This window comes from Octopus sinensis, linkage group LG21, assembly GCF_006345805.1.
Source record: "Octopus sinensis linkage group LG21, ASM634580v1, whole genome shotgun sequence".
Lineage (NCBI taxonomy): Eukaryota > Metazoa > Mollusca > Cephalopoda > Octopoda > Octopodidae > Octopus > Octopus sinensis.
The window spans coordinates 17,609,783-17,634,782 of record NC_043017.1 but is presented as its reverse complement, the minus strand read 5'-3'; the positions used below and the strand labels follow the sequence as shown (position 1 = coordinate 17,634,782).

Below are 25,000 nucleotides of genomic sequence, written 5' to 3'. Positions count from 1 at the left end.
GTTGAGGACAGGTTATCTCCCCTGGACCAGAGGATACAAAGAAGCTTTAATGAAAATCTTTACGGTCTCATATTAACCTAATCAAGAAACGGTGAGATCCAATTATCTTGTAGGTAGCGCTTGAAATGAACAGCTTTTCAGAAAATCTCTTTGCAGTTGTTTAATGTGTCAAGCTTAGCTTAGTCTTTGAGAATTTTGGTTCTGTCTGCGGTGCAGATTTTGCAATGGACACTCCCATTAATATATAGGCCTGGATGATCTAAGATCTTCTACCTGATATCATATGGGGGTCTCTTGATGTTTGAGGTGCTACACATGGCTGGCCAGGAATGTGACAAAATGTCTTTCTGGGACTCTGAAAGATGACTGGTGGTTGCAGAAGCATAGTTTGAAAGATGTGCAGCCTGATCCGATATATTTACAAGCTTGGGAGGTGGCTATATTCATACTCCTCGTGTATCTCTGGTAAGCTCTGGGCCCAAGGATATTGGTATCACCAGTGTTGATGTCGTTGTTAGGGCGCAATGACCTGGTGGGGCTGGTACATCTGCCATCTCCACATTTGTTATCGCTGTGGTTTTCATCTCTGGTCATATGGTTGGTGTTGATGCTGCCGGCAGTAGTGTGGGTGTGGCAGGTGGTAAAGGTGGCGAGCTGGCAGAAACGTTAGCCAAGCGAAGTGCTTAGTGCTATTTCGGCTTTCTTTACGTTCTGAGTTCAAATTCCGCTGAGGTCAACTTTGCCTTTCATCCTTTCGGGGTCGATTAAATAAGTACCAGTTACGCACTGGGGGAAAGATATGATCGACTTAATCCGTGTGTCTGTCCTTGTTTGTCCTCTCTGTGTTTAACCCCTTGTGGGTAATAAAGAAATAGGTGGTAACATGGGGCAGGCATGGTCACTCCATCGGTGTCGGTGATGAATATTTTGATCATCATCTGTGGTGGTTATTGTTTTTATTAATATTTAGCTGAAGTGACCTCTACAAAATATTAATACAAATATATATATATATATATACTCATATTTTGAGTTTTATGTTTCCTGTTTTTATCAATATACATACATTGTGTGTGTGTGTGCAGGCATGGCTGTGTGGTAAGAAGCTTGCTTCCCAACCACATAGTTCTGGGTTCAGTCCCCGTGTGCAAGTGTCCTCTACTATAACCTTAAGTCAACCAAAGTGAATTAGGTAGTCGGAAACTGAAAGAAGCTCATCATGGCTTTGTATGCGTATGTGTGTCTTTGTTTGTCCAAGCCACCACTGTGTAACAACTAGTGTTGGTGTGTTTTACACTCCCATAACTTAGTAGTTCGACAAAGGAGACCAATAGAATAAGTACCAGGCTTTGAAAACACACCAGCACCAGTTGTCATGTTGTAACGGAGGGACAACAGACACAAAGGCACACATACATGTATGTGTATGTATATGCTTGAGAAGAAGACCCATCAAATCGAGCAAAATCACAGCCATGGCAGATACTGGTGTCATGCAAATGGCACCCGTGCCAGTGGCACATAAAAGCGCCCATTACACTCTCAGAGTGGTTGGCGTTAGGAAGGACATCCAGTTGTAGAAAACCATGCCAAATCAGACTGGAGTCTGGTGCGGCTTACCAGCCCTGGTCACACAGTTCAGCCCATGCCAGTATGGACAATGGACATTAAAGGATGATGATACATTATATAAATTCATCTACATTTATATAACATGTGTGCGTATGTGTCCATGCATTTAAATTAGTTTTGATCAGGATGTCCAAGCTTTGCCTAGCATCAGGTTTCACCTAAAAATTCCTTAAAAACAAGCCCCCAAAATCAAAGCATACGCATACATGTGTGTGCATGCATACACACACACACACACACCCTTCATATCCTTTTGAGTGATGATGATCACGATGATGGTTATATTTAAGGATTTAGAACATTGCATGAACAGTCTGTAGAGAAGAGGTTAGATGTGAACCATTCATGTGTTTAGAGTAATAATAACTATGAACGACTTTAATTATAGCTTGCCAAGAGAGGTGGAGAGGAAGTGTGTGTATGTGTGTGTGTGTGTGACTGCGTGTATTGTTATGAGTATGATTGTGTACATGTACATTTGTATGCGACTGCATATGTGCGCGTGACAGTTTATACTTATATAAGTGTATTGTGGTGGGGGACATGCAATAATGTCTCTAAAATGATAATGATTTAGTGTGCTTTAATGGTTGGTCAGTTGGTTGCTTGGTTGGTTCATTGGTCGGCCAGCTGGTTGTTTGTTTGGCTGGCTGGCTGGTTGGCTGGCTGGCTGGCTGGCTGGCTGGCTGGCTGGTTGGCTGGCTGGCTGGCCTATCAGTGATGAAATGTTATTGTAGTTAAGATGATTTCAGTTGATGATACATTGATAGAGCCAGGCTTAACAATAATTACCAAAGCCACTGATTATAGGGATTTAAAGATCCATAACCAGTTGCTACTGCTGCTGTAACTACTACTACTACTACTGCTGCTGCTGCTGTCTGAACACCCAATTATTTTGTGTCCATTTGTGATTTGGGAAAGAAGACTAATATGTGTCCATGTATCTGTGTGTTCCATCATTGTTGGTGGTTTATTAACTGAAAACAAACAGTAACTAATGGTGTTAAGAGACAATTGTTACAAAGGCACGTGTCCTCATGGTTAGGGTGTTGGCTGTTCAATCATAAGATTGTGGGTTTGATTCTTGGACTGGGTGATACACTATGACCTTGAGCAGAGCACTTAGTTTCACATTGTTCTAGTCTGTGGAGGCACATGGCCCAGTGGTTAGAGCAGCGGACTCGCGGTCGAGGGATCGCGGTTCGAATCTCAGACCAGGCGATGTGTGTGTGTTTATGAGCGAAACACCTAAGCTCCACGCAGCTCCGGCAGAAGGTAATGGTGAACTTCTGCTGACTTTTTTGCCACAACTTTCTCTCACTCTTTCCTCCTCCATGTTGCAGCTCACCTGCGACGGACTGGCGTCCCGTCCAGGTGGGGAACTTATACGCCAAGGAAACCGGGAAACCGGCCCTTATGAGCCAGGTATGGCTCGAGAAGGAACAAATAAAAAATAAAAAATTGTTGTAGTCTACTCAGCTGAAATGAGTACCAACCAGGCACTGTTCTCCCCTTCTAGCTGTCACATCCTTGATGTTCTGAGTTCAAAAGGGAAAAAGACAGAGGATATCCATGTCTACATGTGAATACACAGGTACCTAAAACAATGAGCAAAAGTATGGTATAAGCTAGCAGGTTACTCGTTACTCTTTTTCTCTATTACTTGTTTCAGTCATTTGACTGTGGCCATGCCGGAGCACCGCCTTTAGTTGAGCCTATCAACCCCAGGACTTATTCTATCGGTCTCTTCTGCTGAACTGCTAAGTTACGGGGATGTAAACACACCAACATCGGTTGTCAAGCGATGCTGGGGGAAAAAACACAGACGCACAATCATCTTAGTTTTTCTCCCATTCAAGGTTGATCAATTAAATATCAGTTCAGTGTGGTGGATCAACAGATTGTTAGAGCCTCTGAGAAGATGCATTCTGGTATATCTGTGTTGGTTCTGTATGTTCTGAGTTCAAATCTTGCTTTTGATAACCATGAAAATGAATCCTATGGGATCTAGCAAAAACAATGACAACAGGCTTAAGGACTCCTTAAACCTAACATTTAAAGAAGTCATATCCAACCAAATATTCTGTTTTATGTTAAAACTGATCAGATTCAGCTTCTCACACAAGTCCTACAATGTCATTCTAAAAATAAACAATAATGTTGTCAAAGTCTTAAAGTTATGAGATAATGTATGATTAATTCAAATAATTCAATAAATTGATAAATCATGTTTACATATCTCTCTCTTTCTTTCTCTCTTTTACTTGTTTCAGTCATTTGCCTGTGGCCATGCTGGAGCACCACCTTTAGTCGAGCAAATCGACCCCGGGACTTATTCTTCGTAAGCCCAGTACTTATTCTATCGGTCTCTTTTGCCGAACCGCTAAGTGACGGGGACATAAACACACCAGCATCGGTTGTCAAGCAATGCTAGGGGGACAAACACAGACACACAAACACACACACACACACACATACATACATATATATATATATATATATATATATATATATATATATACATATATACAACAGGCTTCTTTCAGTTTCCGTCTACCAAATCCACTCACAAGGCATTGGTTGGCCCGGGGCTATAGCAGAAGACACATGCCCAAGATGCCACGCAGTGGGACTGAACCCGGAACCATGTGGTTGGTTAGCAAGCTACTTACCACACAGTCACTCCTGCACCTATATGTGTAATTTGAAGATAAATATGGTTGTTGCTAATGAGACGATAAGCTTTACATTTGACAGTAAGCTGAATGCTTAAAACTTGCACTCCGTTGGTTGGGACAATGGGCGATCCAGTTGATCTGATCAAGAGAACAGCCTGCTCATGAAATTAATGTACAAGACCATTTGTCAGTTGTTCTCAACTTGATAAACGGTGAAAAAAATTATTATTTCAATCAAGAAATCCTGGGTAACGAGATTTGTGGGTTTTTTTATTATAACATTATCTTTACTCACTTAGCTGATCGAGTGCTATTCTGCTTGTTGACCCCCCTTACCCTATAATATATATATATCACGTGACCGACCAGACCATCAGATGTTGTTACACATCGCTGGTTACAATGCGATCGCATTGTTTTAGCCTCCTAATGATGCCACCCCGCTGGCTAAGCGAGCAGGCCAACAGAAGAAAGAGTGGGAGAAAGAATGGGTGAAAGAGTACAGCAGGGATCACCACCCCCTGCTGGAGCGTCGTGGAGCTTTTTTTAAGGTGTTTTCGCTCAATAAACACTCACAACACCTGGTCTGGGAATCGAAACCGCGATCCTACGACCGCGAGTCCACTGCCCTAACCACTGGGCCATTGCGCCTCCACAATATATATATATATATATATATATATATACACATACACACACATAGGAAAATAGTGTAATCTAAGTATAGAAGGAATGCAGTAATCAATATCTGGAATATCCTGGAAGGGCTTGTGCCAAATTTTAGCATTGAAAACTACACAATGCCAAAGATCCCAGTAATGCTATCATGCTTCGGGACCAGTTGCAGCAACAGCCTGGGTTTCAGGGACCCACAACTTTTTAATATTCTTCCAAAGAGCCTGAGAAACCAACACAAAGTGGATGTAGGTGTTTTCAAATTAGAACTGGATCTCTTCTTGTCAAGAGTCCCAGATGAGCCTACTTTGTGATAGAAGGTGCAAATGAGGGTAACACGATCAAACTCCCTTATTCACCAAATGCCACATATCAGAAGAGGCTCTCAATGATAACAGTGTAGTAAAATGGCCATGCCCCAGCATGGCCACAGTTTTGAGTTGTGGAGAGCCTGAGAAGGGCATTGCTGGCATTTATCCACAGTGGTATGTAAATGATAATTCATTTTAATAGCATACTTTTCTGTGAGAAAATGTTTTTTCTTACATGCACACATGCTAAAATTGTATTTGCAGTAATCTTGTATTTTTCTAGCTGTGTGGGCTGGAGCACCTTCCTGTGTCCATACATAATTACCATCTAGGTAGTTTGCTTTAAGCCATCGCAATACCTGGTATCTCAGAGTCTTGTAGTAAGTATTCACATTGATCTTTTCATCAGCTTTGTAGAATTTTATAGGCATTTTCTTTCCATCGGAAGACACAACACCAAAAGCCATAACTTGAGCAGGTTGTTCTGTTTTGAATGTCCCCTTAACCTCAGCTGTCGATTTTGCGATAAATCTGTCATTTCTGCAGTTCAGAACAGCATTGGCAGTGAAGATCTTTTCACCTGAAAAGATTGTTACAATGGAGGACTTTTTCTTGAACCATGTAATAATTTTCTTGCTCATTTCCAATCTCTTTTCCTTCATAGCTGTTGTCAACAAGTGTTTTGGTGTTCTTACGTAAGATTTTTACCTCAAATCATATTTTACTGCATTTCTAATGGTCTTGCTGTCTACCTCAAGTTCAATTGCCATTTTTCTCGTGGATTTGGTTGGATCCTTTAGGATTTTGGATTTGAGAGCTTTAATAAAAGCTTTGGTACATTTTTTGTTGATTCCTCCACTTCCAGACTTCCTCGTAATAGTTTTGCTCATAGTCATTCTATTCTTTACATTATAAACAGTCTTTATGGACATTCCAACTATTATTGAAATCCTTGGTATGACGAGTGCATTCAGCAAATCACACACTCTTTTGCTTTCCTGATTACTCATATGGACAAAAGTTTCTGAAAAGGCAAGGATAACATTGTTAGGTATGATTATGACATCAATATATGCTAGGTTTCAACACAATTGACTTAGTGGCTGTTGAGAAAAAACAACTTAACGTTCATTGTAAATTTTGCTTCCCCACCATGTATGTGTGTATATATATATATATATATATACACATACATGGTGGGGAAGCAAAATATATATATATATATAGCTATATATGTCTATATATCTTTGTGTGTGTGTATGTATGTGTGTACATATATATATATTGTTATATTTCAGAATGGTCATTTTAGCCAATAAAAACACACGCACTATATATTTGGTGTTATTTTGCTTCAGTGTTATTTATTTTTTACATTAATCTTAATCTTATTTATTGGCTAAACTGGCAAAATGACCATTCCGAAATATAACAATATCTGTTTCAACACACGACTTCACATAAAAAATCTTGCACAACAAATATATAAATGTATATATATATATATATATATATATGTAGGTATGTGTGTGTATATATATATATATATATATATATATATATATATATGGGGGTACATGGCTTAGTAGTTAGGGTGTTGGATTCCTGATCTTGAGATTGTAGTTTCAATTCCTGGACCGGGTGGTGCTTTGTATTCTTGAGCAAAACACTTCATCTCATGTTGTTCTGCCATCACTTCAACACCTGATGCGTCGCACACAGTGCACCTGTTCAGACAACATTGATTTGATGAAGCACCTGAGCTAATATGTTGCATGAATATTTGATCGCTATGAGCAATTCATTTGTGCAGGTTGTTTGGCAAAAGCAGAATGCTCATTTGTCATCTTCTGCGGGATAGTGCACCATATATATATATGTATGTATATATATGTAAGTATGTATGTATATATGTATGTCTATATATATAGTGATTAGGGCAGCGGGCTCGCGGTTTCGATTCCCAGACCGGGCGTTGTGAGTGTTTATTGAGCGTAAACACCTATAGCTCCACGAGGCTCCGGCAGGGGGTGGTGCCGATCCCTGCTGTACTCTTTCGCCGCAACTTTCTCTCACTCTTTCTTCTGTTGGCCTGCTCGCTTAGCCAGCAGGGTGGCGTCATTTGAAGGCTAACCTGTGCTAGCGCGGAAAACGGACGTTAAACGATGATGATATATATGTATGTATCGTTGGCGATTTTTTTCCTCCGACTTCTCTTCTTTGGATCTTTCCTTTTCCTATGTTTCTGACGAAGAGCTCCGCTTGTAACGTTAAATCCTCCTCCTTTCTTTCCTTTCCTGAGTGTCCAATAACACTATACTTGTTCCATGTCCTTGTGTTGTGTTTTCTCTTTGTGTTTTCATGTTTGGATTAACTATATATATATATATATGTATCAACCCATGCTAGCATAGAAAGCGGACGTTAAACGATGATGTATGTATGTATGTATATATATATATATGTGTGTGTGTGTATATATGCATAGGATTTAACTCCCATTTCTAGCGTGATGGAAAACCACTTAGTGGCATCCCTCTGCGTATAACTCTTATATATACATATAATATATATATATATATATATATATATAAAAATATATATATATATATAAAAATATATATATATGTGTATATAAATATATATGTATGTGTATATATGCATATATACACAGATATGCACACAGCGGTGTAGTTATGCTGGAACATTCTCCGTATTGTGATATGAAAAGTCTTCTACAAGTTGATGTAAGCACTTAATCTCCTGAAAGCACACATCTCTCTCCCTCATCTCTCTCTCTTTCTATCTCTCTCTCTCTGTCTTTATCTATCTATCTATTTCTGAACTAAAACTTTCATCATTTGATACTGACAAAGTGGATAAGATTTACAACTTAATGATTTCTAAATGATATATCATCATCATCACTATCATCATAGTCGTCGTCATCATCATCGTATCATTACCACCATCAATACCATCATCATATGCATCATCACTATCTTCATCATCATTACTATCATCACCATCACTCTCATCAATGTCACTACCCCCACCATCACCATCATTATCACCACAGTCAAATGGTTCACCACTACCACCTTCATCATTGCCACAACCGCCACCTTCATCATCACCACTACGACAACCACCACCATCATCACCACTACGACAACCACCACCACCATCATCAAATTTCTTATCACCCACAACCATCATCGTCTTCAAATTACATATAATATTTTTTATGTAAATTTAAACATGATTTTTCTTGTTCGAAAGAAAACTACAAAACTGTTCCTAATGATAATTCATCTCATTTTTCATATTTAACTCACCCCTCTAACACACCCTAGTTGTGTTTTCAATTACTATTTAGGGGTTTCATCTTAGATTGTTTGTTTTTTTGTATTTTGATTAAATTTTTGTTTTACGGTTGTTTTGTTATTTATCGTTCTCTGAAATAAACAGTTTTTGATGATATTAGAAAGGAAAAAAAAAAATATATATTTTTAAATGTTGTCTCACCTGTTCACTGTCCTAATAACTCAGCTGATTTTATTTGTGTGTGTTGTATTTGTGTCTGTGTATATTTGTGTGTGTATGTGCATGTATTTGTGTGTATGTGCATATTTATGTGTGTATGTATCTATGTATATATATATTGTGATATATGTGTGTATGTATATGTATGTGTTTTTTTATGTGTGTGTATGTATCTTTTACTGTATGTATGTATGTATGTATGTATGTATGTATGTATGTAGTTTAAAAGTTTGCTTCTTGACATGATTTCAGTTCAGTTCTACATGGTGGTACTTTGAGAAACAGTTTTGTACTATAGCCCTGGGCCAATCAAAGCCTTGTGAATGGATCTGATAGACAGGGACTAAAAGAAACTTATCATATGCACCTGTATGTGTGCATGTGCCTATTACCTTGTCTTGACATCACGCAACTATAGGTATAAGAGCTTGGCTGGCTGCTATCAGTTTGTGCTGGTTGCTGTTGAGATGTCAGGGGTTCTAGGACCTTGCACTACTGATCTCCTCTGCAAAATAGGGATAGTGGTGGTTCGTTAGAGCTCCATGAGCTGGAGTAGCTACTGCAGCGAGTGTCGCTGGCCATTCTCCATGGCAATGCCATCGCAGTCTTTACTACAGGTGTGGCTGAGCACTCCATTTGTTCTGGGGTTTGTGACCCATAGCCCCTCCCCTGTGTCTTCTGCTGCTGTGTCCCCACTTTTTTTTTTTTTAATCTTTTTAACCCTTTAGCATTCAGATTATTCTGTCAACGGTAGTACTTTTTCATTCACGTTGTTTTAAAGTTAATCATGCTTTATCTCATAGCTTTGAAATCTTGCTGATGTAGTTGTATATTTTTGAACTGACATTGAATGGTAGGTGTGATAGGCTGCACCTGGATGGTTAGAACAGTGCTTTTCAAACTTTTTGCTGGAGCGAAACCTCAAGGAAGCATTCCACTGGCTCGAGGAACCCCTGTGCAATAATTTAATAGTCTTATGCACACATATCTGCACAGGAGAATTAAAAATTACTGCAGATTTTAGCAGTTTTGTAAATTCTTGCGGAACCCCTGGACTGTACTGGCGGAACCCTGGTTGAAAACCACTGGGTTAGAACATAAAATAGGTGGTATATTTGGGCCAGATATGACTGGTTTAAATGCTAAAGGGTTAAAGTTCACAGCAATTGTAAAACAAGTATCATCATCCTAGAAGCAGTGCCTTTCATTTTCAATCTGCCATAAAAACATGTCTGATCATGAGGAAGTATTACCTTGCATGGAAACAAGTAAGTGTTGGCACCTAGCCAAAGAGAATCTGCCTCGATAAATTCCGTTTGACTCATGTAAGCATGAAAATTTATCATCATCCTAATCATCGTTTACCCTACATATTCCATGCTGGCATGAGTTGGATGGTTTGAGAAGATTTGACAAGCCAGAGGATGGTGCTGAGTTCCAGATGTCTAATTTGGCATGAATGCTTCTTCCTAATGCCAACCACTTTACAGAGTTTGTGTGTGTGATACATACATACAAACTCATATGCACACATATATGCACACACACACACAGGTATATGCACCCAGATACATAAGTGCAGTATAGTTATGCAACAAAGAAGATTGCTTTGCAACCAAGTGGTTTTGGTTTCATTTCCGTGACACCTTTGACAAGTTTCTATCATAGCGTCATGTTAACCAAAGACTTGTACCAGAGCTAAACTGAATGGTAGATTAAACCTCAACCTCCAAAGAATGAAGAATGGCCCTTCCAATAGGTTTTCATACATTCCATTTACCAAATTTCTTTCACAAGACTTTGGTTGACCTGAGCTTATAGTAGAAGATATTTGTCCAAAGTGCTGCAGGGTGGGATTGAACCAGAAACTATATCATTGCAAAGCTAACTTGCTGACTGCACAACCATAGTTGCACTTGTATGTCAATGTATATATATATATATATATATACATATATTTGTATGTGGATGTGTGTTTATGTGTGCATTTATATATATTTAGCCATTAGTCTGTATGATGCAGTGGGTAGATGCATTTCTATTTAACAGTTGGTTGTAAAAACAGTTCTTCTTTGTGACAACATTTGTGTTTGTAGGTATGTGTATGTATATATACATGTGTTGTTATATGCATATTTGTTTGTGTATATACATATGTATATATATTACATGTATGTGAATATTATAGGCATTCATACATGTGTAGGTATATAAATGCATATGGAGACACACACACACACACATACATATACACCCACCCAGCTTAACACAAAGCAACTTAACTAAATAACAAACTAAAACAATGTAAACTATATAAGAAACTAATAAAAATTAAATAAAATCACCTAATTAACTACTAATCTGTTTCACAAGTAATTAACCTTGACTGAAACCTAAACTTAAAATTCATAAATATAAATATTTCGTCTTTTTCTTTACTATCCTTCTACCTCAGAACTCCCTTAAAACTATCCCCTAACTCCCTCTTAACTTCCCATCTCAACTCCCTCTACTCCTCCTCCTTTTCTCTCATCATTTTTCACTCCATTAATTTAAAAATTTTTTTCTCTTTGCTCTTTATTTTTTTTTTTACTTTTCCTATTTTTTAAAAAAAGTTTTTCTTTTTTTATTAATATTTTTTTTATTTTTCATTTTTTTTTACTGATTCTTCTTATTTTGTCTATATAATATTTTATAGATTTAAAAAATATATATATTTTCATTCATTTTTTTTTTCTAATTTAAAAAAAAATATTTTCTTATTTTTAAATGTTTTCTCTTCTGTATTTTCCATATATTAATTTTTTTTTATTTTCTTATTTTTTGTTGATAATGAGATCGGATCAATTCAGTAACTAAATCCATCATTATAGTCTTTTTTTTTATTTATTGCTGTTATTATTATTATTAATGATTTTTTTATATGCTCTCTCCCGCCCTCTCTCCCTCCATCCTCCATCTGAAAGACCTCATTTTCATGATTATTAGTCTTTATGATGCATTTAGATTAGTTTCTATTTAACACTTGGTAGTAAAAGTAGTTACTCCTTGTGAGGAAACATCTGATAGTTTTTCTTAGTATTGGATCTGTACTACATCATATACACATACATATAGTTACACCACAAATCAAAAAAAAAAAACAAGCTAACCAAAGCTTGTAGAAAAATAATACAAAAACAAAGAAAAAAAATATATTTTGTTAGAATGACATCAGAATGGAATAATTTATACCATGACAACTATAATTATAGCTACAGCAGTTACAATGATTGGCGCTGCTTCTACACCCAGTATGGATATTACTGGGAAGAGGTAATGTTGAGTGTGACATTATTGTTATCAACACTGTGTGTGTGTGTGTGTATGTATGTATGTATGTAAGAGTGTCAGGTACTTATTTTGGTCTGTCCATTTAAAATTGCATGTATCTTTGTGTGTGTATTATGTATGTGTTTTTGTGTACTAGATATATATGTATGTATGTATGTATGTGTGTTTGTGTACTAGCATATATATATATATATCTCATCATCATCATCGTTTAACGTCCGCTTTCCATGCTAGCATGGGTTGGACGGTTCAACCGGGGTCTGTGAAGCCAGAAGGCCGCCTCAGGCCCAGTCCGATCCGGCAGAGTTTCCACAGCTGGATGCCCTTCCCAACGCCAACCACCCCAAGAGTGCAGTGGGCGCCCCCCCACGTGCCACCCGCACAGGCGCCAGGAGGGTCTGGCATCGGCCACGATCGGCTGGTGCTTGGTTGGTGATATACATATATATATACACACACACCCACATATATAACACACACACAACACATATATAGACATACATACATACAATATATATCTATATATATATTATATATATATATATAACACACACAACACACAACACACACACACACACACAACCCACACAACCCATTTTTTGTTTTCAATATATATATATATATCAAAATTGCCTGATCAAGATTGGAGCCTGGTGCAGCCATCTGGTTCACCAGCCCTCAGTCAAAATCGTCCAACCTATGCTAGCATGGAAAGCGGACGTTAAACGATGATGGTATATATGTGTGTGTGTGTGTGTCTTTATAGGAGTGCGATTATGCATGTATGTGCATTTGTATGTAACTTACTGTTTGTATATGTGTTTGTGTGTACGAATGTATATGTATGTATATATGTGTATGCTTATATCAGTACATTTATATATAGATACATACGTATGTGTATTTATGTGTAATGGCTTGTGGACAAGTGGTTAGGATGTTTGAGTCATGATTGCAAGGTTGCAGGTTCAGTTACTGGACCAAGTAGCATGTTGTATCCTTGGCTAAGACCCTTCGTTTCACATTGACCCATTCCATTCAACTGAAATTAAGTTGTCTGCTGCAGAATGACACCTCACAGGATCTTAACCCCAAATCTTACAAATGTACGATGTTAGTGACTTTTGAAGGCTATAATACATTGGATGATGATGTTGATGATCGTGTGTGTGTGTGTGTGTGCATGTTTCAGTGTGTGCGTATGTGTGTGTCAGCAGACGTGTGTTTGTGGAGGCAGGGTCAATGGTTGTTGTTTAACACCAGATCAGATCTGATCAAGCAAGCCTATGATCAAAGGCATTCCAACCATGACGATCCAGTCTTTTTCCTTCTCTGCCGGAGAACCCAATCACCACATTACCAAACATTTCTCTTTTCTTTTCTTTAAGATGAGAAAGATTTAACTGCTATTTCTAGTAGTGTGAGCTACCATGTAGAACTCCCTCATTAGCTCAGCGCTTATGAGAGAGAGAGAGAGAGGAGAGGAGGGAGAGAGAGAGAGAGAGAGAGAGAGAGAGAGAGAGAGGTAAACTGGGACAGTATTTGTACTTTTACCTTTTGTCATCAGTAGAATATAGATATGTACTTAATAGGTTTTCTGCTATAGACATATACAGGTGTATGGATGTACATATATATATACATGTGCATATATACTTAGAAGAAACTACATATATGTAACCATCTGTCCCTGCAAGCATCTGCACATACATTTACACATAGTTATGTACGTGCAGTCACATGTTTCTGCACTCCATGCACATGATATACGCACATACAAAAGAGAACTGCTCATGCAATTATGTATGTTTCCCCTGCATATGCTTGTAAATACACACGTATACACACACAGACAATTGTACACTATAGCACATAGACTCGCACACACGTGCACTACAATTCACAGACATACACACTAACCACCTGCTTATTGCATTTGTGAGTGACAACACTATAGCATTATAACTTCTGTGATGTGTAATGTCAGTATATACGTAGATATGTGATTAAACAGGGAAAAAGAAAAATCAATTGTTTGTACAACAATCTGTGTGTGTGTATATGTCTTATTGTTTATCTTTTACTTGTCTCAGTCATTGGACTACAACCATGTTGGAACAACAGCTTGAAAGTAGTTGAACAAACTGAACACAGTACTTATTTTTTAAGTGTGGTAATTATTCTGTCAGTCTTATTTGCCAAACCACTAAGTTATGTGGACTTGTTGTCAAGCAGTTGGTAGATGACAAACACACATATATATATATTTTATATATATATATATATATATATATATATATATAGATGGATTTCTTACAGGGTTGTGTGGTAAGAAACTTGCTTCCCAACCACATGATTCCAGTTTCAGTTCCACTGCATGGCACTTGGGGAAGTGTCTTGTGTTATAAGTTCAAGCTGACCAATGCTTGTGAGTGGATTTGGTAGACAGAAACTGAAAGAAGCCCATTGTATATATGTGTATATACATATGTGTGTGTCCCTACCACTGGTAGAATAAGCACCTAACTGAAAAAAAAAATAAGTAGTAGGCGCAGGAGTGGCTGTGTGGTAAGTAGACTGCTAACCAACCACATGGTTCTGGGTTCAGTCCCACTGCGTGGCATCTTGGGCAAGTGTCTTCTACTATAGCCCTGGGCCGACCAATGCCTTGTGAGTGGATTTGGTAGGCAGAAACTGAAAGAAGCCTGTCGTATATATGTATATATATATGTGTGTGTGTGTGTGTGTTTGTGTTTGTCCCCCTAGCATTGCCTGACAACCGATGCTGGTGTGTTTACGTCCCCGTCACTTAGCGGTTCGGCAAAAGAGACCGATAGAATAAGTACTGGGCTTACAAAGAATAAGTCCCAGGGTCGATTTGCTCGACTAAAGGCGGTGCTCCAGCATGGCCGCAGTCAAATGACTGAAACAAGTAAAAGAGTAAAAGAGAGTAGGGTTGATACATTCAGCTAAAAATTCTTCACAAGGTGATATAGCTTAATGACTGAAACAAGTTAAAGATGAAAGATATATAAATGTATAAAGCCATTTCTCGAGTCATATAGACACTTGTAAGGCTAGTTCCAGATTTTGTGGTGTATATATGATCCCAGTGGATGGGGTAATATATACACTGTTTGACAGTGGACTGGAGCAATGTGAAATAAAGTGTTTTGCTCAAGAACACAATGTATTGCCCAGTCCAGGAATTGAAACCACAATCTTTTGATCATGAGTCCAACATCCTAATCACTAAGCCATGTGCCTCCATATATACACATACACAAACACAGATATCTTTTACATGTTTTAGTCAATTGAATGAAAAACCTTGAAGGATTTTTAGTTGAACGAATTAACTGCAGGACTTTTTTTTTTAAAGCCTAGTACTTATTCTATCAGTCTCTTATGTTGAAGCACTAAGTTATGGGGATGTAAACACACCAACACTAGTTGTCAGGTGGTGGGGTACAAATACACACACACACACAACACACACACACACACACACACACACACACACACAAACACACACACACACACACACACACACACACACACACACACACACACACACAGAGATAGATTTATGATGGCCTTCTTTCAGTTTCAGTATACCAAATCCACTCACAAGGCTTTGGCCAGCCCAAAGCTACAGTAGAAGACACTTGCCCAAGGTGCCATGCAGTGGGACTGAAACCGGAACCATGTGGTTGCGACGCACAGACAGACTGGCTTTCACATGGTTTCCATCTGCGGCTATATTAGAAGACACTTGCCAAAGGTGCTGCCCAATGGGATTTATTTACATTTTAACAAAACAATAAAAGAAGCAGAGGGATTTATAGACATAGTAATTCTTGTTACCGCTCTTTTACCTTTACCATAGCAACCAGACCCCTTCGCCTTTAATATGGCAATGAGATCCCCTTTCTAAGTCATAGGACTATGCCAATTCCCCCCCCCCCTCCCGGTCTCTCCTCTCCCATCTCCCTGTTGACCTTGGAATGGCAGGCTGCTTAGCTGGCTGGCTGCTTAATGATTTAGTGATTGTGGATGACATTAGCACAACAGATTATCTCACCTGTTCTGGCAGGATTTATTATTCCTCGATGAAGAAAATAGAAGGGCAAGAATCAGGTTGTATTAGGAGTAGTGGTGGTGGTGGTGGTGGTGGTGGTCATAATGGTAGTAATTGTAATGACAGTGGTAGTTGTGGTGGTGGTGGTGATGATGGTTGGTGGATTAATAGAGATCAAATATTTGTAAGTCTGCTCTATTTAGCTTCCATGTAACAGTCTATATACGCCATACATACATACATGGTATGTATATGTGTGTGTGTGTGTGTGGTGTCATCATTTAACGTCCATTTTCTATGCTGACATGGGTTGGATGGTTTAACTGAAAACTGGTAGGCTGGGGAGCTGCACCAGGGTCCTATCTGATTTGGCAGCATTTCTACAGCTGGATGCCCTTCCTAACACTAACCACTCCAAGAATGTAGTGGGTTTTTTTTACGTGCCACCAGCACAGGTGATATATGTGTGTGTGTGTGTTATTATTTAAAACATTTTGATTTGGTTCAAAACTCCTACTAAATGTGTTGATTGACTTTTTCTTTCATTTGTCCACTCATTAATATATATATATATATATATATATATAATAAATGTAGATCATATACGAGTGGGTATATATTTATAAAAAAGAAGTTTGAAAACGCCACTATATAAGATAAATTTTAATTTTCTTAGAAATTTTACATGTTTTGGGTTCTTCTTGAAAAAACGAACCTTATCAAAAATATTTTAAAAAGTTAAGTGTAATAAAAAAGTTCATAATTGTTTCTTACTGGTCTCAACAGAATTTATATATACACATACATGATGGATTCTCCCATTGAAGACGATATATCAGTGTTGAGCATTTTTACTGAATGACCTGCACAAATGATTTCTTTATAGTGATCAAATTATTGTGTAGTAAAATTAGCTCACTCACTCCACCAAATCATCATTTGCCTGTATAGGTGCACAGTGTGCCATGTGCCAGGTGTCAAAGTGATCGCAGAGCAATATGAGATGAAACGTTTTGTTCAGGAACACAATGCACCACCCAGTCTAGGAATGAATTGAAACCATGATCTCACGATTGTGAATGCAACACCCTAACCACTAGGCTATGCGTCCTCTCTCTCTCACACATACACACATACATTCTGTGGAAGTTGCTTATTATAATCAGAATTAATATTATCAATCAGTTTAAGGTAGTGAGCTGGCAGAATTGTTAGCATGCTGGATAAAATGCTACTAAACATTTTCCCCATCATTAGGTTCTGAGTTCAAATTCTGCTGAGATCTGCTTTGCCTTTCATCCTTTTGGGGTTGATAAAATAAGTACCAGTTAAATACCGAGGTTGAAGTAATTGACTAACTCCACTCCTCCAAACTTGCTGGCCTTGTGTCAAATTTAGAAATCAGTATTATCAACCAGTTATTGTTATCAGATGCTTCTGCTTAATGGCATCAGCTGGTTATTATCAAAATGGCTCTCTCCTAAAGTTATCACAAGAAATGTGTAAATATTTCTGATTGTTCCGACTCAACAAGTGGATGCGTTCCTTCCCTTATTCTCAAGCAGTGCACCTTGAAGTCTGCACTTATCCTGGCCAAAATTTTCAGTCTTCCTTTCCTTACGCAGATAATAATAATAATAATAATAATAATTGTGTACAGTGCTCAGGTGCACTACAACTCATCTAAAGTGTATATATAATCAGGTGTAGTTTCGGCGGATTTCGGAGAGCATGAGGGCCTTAAAGGATGCAGTGTCATGGCAGTCAACAACTGACGCAGGCAGTTTATTCCATGCTTCAGCAACTCTGAGCGTGAAAAAATGTTTCCGAAAGTCATGGGAGCTGTGTTGTTTTCTGACTTTGTAGGCATGTCCACATGTGTTAGACACATGGAGATCAAAAAGGTGTTCAGTGTTGTTGTTGGTGAGGTGGTTGATAACTTTGAGATCTATCTCAATATATGAAAACAAACTTCAGTGTGTGCCACTCCCTGAGTCCTTTTAACCCATTCGTTACTGTATTTATTTTGAGGTGCTCTCTGTTTCTTTCAATTAATTTTAAATATAACAAAGAATTTAGTGAAATAACTTAGTTATCATTCAGCTAGTGTTAGGAACATTAATTGTGACTAAGGTTTGGTAGAAGATTTTAATTCAAAACTTATGGAAACAAGACATTTGTACTCAGAGCCAGAGTCGGTTTCAGCCGGGTTGGTAACGAAAGGGTTAATGCTGTCATTTCTGTCCCATCATTCTTAGGACCATCTTAACTGTATTATAGACTGTTCCCAGACAAAGCGGAGCACTGGGGGAGGGGGTCCCTACATACACAACCTAGATTATGTCTCAGTATACAATTGGTCCCGCAAGATCTCTAAGCCTATGGAGCTCCCAGATAACTGCCCAGAGTGCTATGTGCTTCCTTTAAGAAAGCACTGATCATACATGTATAGAGAAAGGAAACTGAAAAAATAAGTGGGATAAAAACCACCTTCCATCGTGATGGGAATGGCTTTGATTGTATAACCTGCTCAATGAAGGTTAACCCAGGGTTAAATAATATAAACAAAAGGTGAAAATTAATTAGAAAAAGCTTCAAAAGATTTTTAATTTTATTCACTGCTCTCACCACTGGTTGAACTCTGAGATTGTCCACCCACCCAAACCACTGTCTATCTTTTGATCAAGATTGACATGTAAGTACACACCTCAATCTCAGTCATGTCCCCACCATCACTGTTAAAAAGAAAGTCTGAAGTTATTTTTAGCTGCTCACCTGAGAAATTTTGAAATCTTGAACTACCAGTCGCATATACACACACACACATATTTATATGTACATGTTATATATATAACATGGCTGTGCGGTAAGAAACTTGCTTCCCAACCACATGGCTCTGGCTTCAATCCCACTGTGTTGCACCTTGGGCAAGTGTCTTCTACTATTACAGCCTTGGGCCAACCAAAGCCTTGTGAGTGGATTTGGTAGATAAAAACTGAAAGCCCATCATGTATGTGTGTGTGTGTGTGTGTCTGTCTGTCTGTCTCCCCATCATCTCTTGATAACTGCTGTTGGTGTGCTTATGTCCCCATAACTTAGCAGTTCGACAAAACAGACTGATAGAATAAGTACCAAGCTGTAGAAAAAAAAAAAAGTCCTGGGTCAATTGTTCAACAAAATCCCTGCGAGGTGGTGATCCAGCATGGCTGCAGTCAAATGACTGGAAACTAGTGAAAGAATAAAGGAATGATATATATATATATATATATTAATGTATATATATATATATATATATATATATATATATATATATATATCCTCAAAACTTCCATGCTTTCTGAGATTCGCCAACACTACACCTGATTTTCTCCCCTCCATACACACGCAAGCATATATCTGACTCATACACTGTTCACTTCCCAGATATTTGTACTTTACTACATATGCTTTATACACACTTTTGACAAATTGTGGTGCACCTGAGCAATGTATAACAATAATTTCATTATTATTATTATATTTACTCACTTATCGGAAAACAGATGTTTGATGATATATATATATATAAACCATTAGATTCACTTCAACATTTAAATTTAATTTGCCAAAATATTTTCGTTGCTTCGACACCATGACCTGTTCAATGACAAATTCCATGCTGCATCTGTGCATATTATATATATATATATATCCATCCATGTATGTAGGTGTGTATGTGTGTGTGTGTGTGGTGTATGAATTGTTAAAGAACTCAGGAGCCTCAACAAGTTCCTTGTACATGAGTAACACCATTGAAATGCTGTTAGTCTTTTATGTTGTATCATGACATGTTTGGGTTGTCAAATGTTTTCTTTGTATGAACCTATTTCATATGGTTATGCCATTTATTACAAAGAGATTTACTTAACAGTATCTCAAAATACTTTTTCTTTTAACTTCATATATTTATATACATGTTTCATTCATACAAACCAGTGGGTGGGTAGCTGCAGTGCAGTAACTTCTTAAGCAGGTTGTAACCTGCTTTAGAAATTACAGCCAACTGTTCTTCAAAGCACACGTTAATGTATTAAAAAAAGGACACATTGGCTCATGTAGTCCTTGTATGAAAAGCAAAATTAAAATGAAAAAGAAATGGAGTGGACTGTCACAGCTATAACACAATTGTAGGGTTTATTCTGTTACGTGGATAATCTGTTTTGTGCTCAACTAATAAATAAACACACACGCACACACACACACACACACACACACACACACACACACACACACACACACACACACACACACCACACACACACACACACTTTTATCGTTGATTTTGCTTGTCATTTGACTGCAGCCATGCTAGTGCCTTGAAGGGTTTCTTCTGTGTTGAAAACAAATTGACCCCAGGACTTTTTTTTTAAGGCTGGTACTTATTCTATCAGACTCTTTGATGAACTAGTAAGTTTTAGGGACATAAACACACCAACAGGAGTTTTCAAACAGTGGTGGGAGACAAAGACACACACATAGATATATACATGTACAATAGGCTTCTTTCAGTTTCCATCCACCAAATCCACCCACAAAGCCTTGGTTGGCCCAAGGCTATAGCAGAAAATACTTGCTCAAGGTATCATACAGTGGATTCCTACTGCACAGCATTATATATATATATATATATATATATATATATATAAGATATACATCTAATATAGGATAAAATTTAAAAAAAAAATTTTTTTCAATGACCAGCATATTAAATAATACCTTTAAAGGTTAAACTTATAAACAAGGGCAAAAGAAAAATTTCTAATGCCAAATATGCCGAAAATAGACAAATTGTCAATAACCATATAATAAAATAGACAAATTGTCAATAACCATATAATTTATCACTATAGTGATAAATTATATGGTTATTGACAATTTGTCTATTTTCGGCATATTGGCATTAGAATTTTTATTTTGCCTTTGTTATAAGTGTTTATATATATATATATTATATATATATATATATATATATATATATATCGTCCTTTAATTTGGAGGTTTCCAAAAAAGATTTCTAATATTGATTCTTCATATTTTGCTGGTAGTTTACAGGCGTAAATTTGTGAATATGCAAATAATACTTGTATATGATGTGTGATGAATTTATGGAAAGAAATCTCGTAAAACTCAACAATTTAGTTAAAAATTGAGAAGAGAAGATGTTAAAATATATAAGAGAATTTTAATTCATCCAAACAATCGTTTCATACAGAGATATAAAAATAATGCAAATTCATAATTGAATTAAATTAAATTAATTAAATAAATTAATTATATATCAATGTCCTCTTCACTGCAAGAAGTATAAACAAAATTTTTACAAAGAAATTGAGAAAGGAAATTGCAGAACAGAATCTAGGAGATTCATATTTATCCTTATGAGAAAAAGAGACGCAAGTCCAGTTAGGTATTAACTTTAGTTATAATTAATACCTAACTGAACTCGCATCTCTTTTTCTAAAAAAGTGAAACTGGTCAAGTCAATAAATATCTCTATAAGTTATTGCATTTTTAAACCTTCTTTCATATATATATATATATATGAATGATGTGTTGTGAATTTATATTTTTGAAATCATTGAGTTGGTCGAGTGTGTGGCCTGTCTTTCCACAAATACCTGTTGGAGAATTGGAAATGCTACTTGGATGATTGCCTCATCCTATGGTCCCACACACTCGACCAACTCAATGACTTCAAAAATTTAATCAACAGTGTCAACAACCATATCCAGTTTACAATGGAATATAGTCAAGACCAACTTCCTTTTCTTGACGTACTTATTATAAAAAAAAAGCACCAACATTGAAATTGATATCCACTACAAACCAAATGATTCCAAATAATACCTTCTGTTCACCTCCAGTCACCCAAAGCACATGAAGACAAACATCCCCTTCAACCTAGTGAGAAGAATCTGTACAATTGTCTCAAATTATAGAACACAAAATAAAAGACTCCAATTCTTCTCGAAAGACATTCCCCAGCATCATTAGTTAACAATGGAATAGAGCGGGCCAAGACAATCGCTACCCAAGACTTACAAAAACCAAAACACACTCAAGGTACATTAAATAGTCTCCCATATCTCTCAACACACAATCCAAGAAATGCAGAAGCTTACACAATTATATACAAGAACATCCCACAGCTGAATCGAGACCCATGTCTAAAAAAAGTACTAGCAACCCATAAAATAATAAAAAGCAAAAGACAACCCCAATCCCCAAAAAACTTACTCACCAATGCAAAATTACCTAACACTAGCCCACCACGCACCGTCAAAAAATGTGGTCGTTCTAACTGCAGGACTTGCATCCACCTCATTGAAGGAACAATATACAAATTATAGTCGGGACACACTTTTGTCATAAAAAATAACTCCACTTGCACATCAAAGAATTTACTTTATGCCATAAGGTGTGAAAGGTGCCACAAATATTACAGAGGGCAAACAAGTCTTACCCCTCAGAGAAAGAATGACAGTCCACCACCAACAATTGAGGGACCCACCACAAGACAAATACCACTTAGTTGTCACTTAGATCTCTGTGCACAAAAGAAGTCCCACAAATTCCTTGTTTTCCCACTATACCAAAGCCCAGATAACACCACTGACCAAACACAATTAAATAGGGAAAATAATCTTATTCAAAAATATAGACCACAACTCAACATACTCTAACATTTCCCCACCCCCCAGGTAGACACTTTGAAGGTGATAAAAGTATAAACCTGTAAAACTAAGTGAATAAAATAATATTGCAAAATTCCGGTTTCTTTTGTGTCCCCCTTTGTATATATTGAACTTCATTAGCTTATAGGTGTTTCTGTTATAAGATGCAGGGGACCCATAGTTGAGGGCCTTAATCATTTATTCCTTTGTCATCTCTCTTTCTTATATATTTATTGATGATGAAAAACAAAATGAAATAAGGAAAGCTTCTAACAACGCAGAAAAGTTTACAAAACAAAAAAAAAATCCTATATATTTTGAGTGCAAAAGCCCGTCTTCAGAAGGAAGCAGTCAATGGAATCAATACATAGATTCCATTATTTTAAACTGCTCAGAGTTTGGGTTAGCAGCAGCAGCAACTCTTCAAATGACGAGCAATTTAAAATAATCAAATCTATGTAAAACATATTTTTGACTGCTTTCTCCTGAAAATAGGTCTTTGCATCTGAAATATAAAGGGCTTTTTGTAAAACTTTCAGCATTGTCAGAAACTTTCCTTATTTCTCTCTTCTTTTATTTTCTACTTCTGTATACAATACTTCAAGTGGACTACAATGCTGTTGTGTATATATTCTTTACATCATAAGGATTTAGAAACTTCACAAGAAAATAAAATAATTCATCTTTTTTAACTACAGATTTTCAAGTAGATAAAACTATAATTAATAGCATGTAAAAGTTTGGTTAAAAACCTTTTTGAACAGAAAAAAGTTAAAGGTTGCCATTGGTCTTGAACCTACATTTCCTGTAGATATGTCAGGCATTCTACCATCGAACCAAAGGAATGCTTTGAAAATATATATTGCTTCCTAACTACATGGTTTTGGGGTTCAGTCATATTGTGTATTATCTTGTGCACAAGTATCTTCTATTATAGCCCTGGGCCAATCAGAGACCTATGAGTGAATTTGGTTGATGAAAACCAAAAGAAGCCCTTCATGCATGTGTGGGTGCATGGTGTGTGTATATGTGTATTGTGTATGTATGTGTATTGTGTGTCTGTTGGTGTCTTTTTGACTTGATGACTGGAAAAACGCAGAATTATCGGAGTTATGGGCATTGAAAGTGTACATGCATCAAGAAAGTGCAATAATAAGGTTTAGCAGTTGAAAACTGCGAATAGTGAAATGCAGAATTAGGTCCACTGATTGTGAGAATCAAATATTAATCACTTCGCTAAAAACTAATAACTGTATGTGCAGGTGCTATGGGTTATTTCCCTTGAGTGTTTAAAAAAATATTGTGCAGGTGCTATGGGTTATTTCCCTTGGGTGTTTAAAAAAATTAGTTACATGAGGTAGATATAAAAATCCCTTCCAGGGGCCATATTATCGATTTTTTTTTCCAACAATTCACGTGTCAAGTTTCATCAAAATCAATAAAATAATGTAGGAGGAGTTAGCTAACAATGCCACAAACAAACACACACCGATTTTCCACACATGTAGTAGATCAACACACATCTATATATCTATCTATCTATCTATATATATATATATATATATATATATATATATATATATACGCATATATATTTCATAGACATAGCTTGCAAGATTTGAATTCATACAGGAGACACTATTGATGTTTGTGTTGTGTGTGTGTGAGCATGTTATTTTTTATACCTTGATCTTAAAATGTATATTTAGAAATTCCTGCTAGAAGATTTGGTTTTAAAAGCCATCATTAGCCTTGGAAGGTCAAATGATGAAGATTAATTTTTTTCTTTTTTTTCTTAGTGTTAATTACTTAGCAACATTTTAAAAGAATGCAACAAAACAACAACAGCAAAACATAAAACAAAATAACATTTCAGAAATCAATAAAACTGAACCAAATCTTTTGTTGGCAAATAAAAATATTTCTAGTATTTTTAGGATTGATGCCCAATTAAATTTACCCTCAAAATAAACATTTACTCCTAATACTACAAAAAGCCACTGCTGCGCTGCAGCTGCTTCCAATCAC

General features: G+C 36.9%; 1 protein-coding gene across 5 annotated transcripts in view; it reads left to right on the top strand.

Moving 5' to 3' along the window:
* The window catches only part of LOC115222880 (unconventional myosin-VI), a 132,679-nt gene that overhangs the window by 42,755 nt on the left and 64,924 nt on the right, over positions 1 to 25,000 (top strand). Inside the window, exon 1 of one of the 5 annotated variants that reach the window (XM_029793258.2) lies at positions 11,888 to 12,160. The exons of the other annotated variants lie outside the window; for them this stretch is intronic. Within the exon in view, the coding sequence (XP_029649118.1) occupies positions 12,053 to 12,160 (108 nt within the window). The 5' untranslated portion in view covers positions 11,888 to 12,052. Of the gene's footprint in view, positions 1 to 11,887; positions 12,161 to 25,000 lie in introns of those variants that run through there. 5 annotated transcript variants of the gene reach the window in all.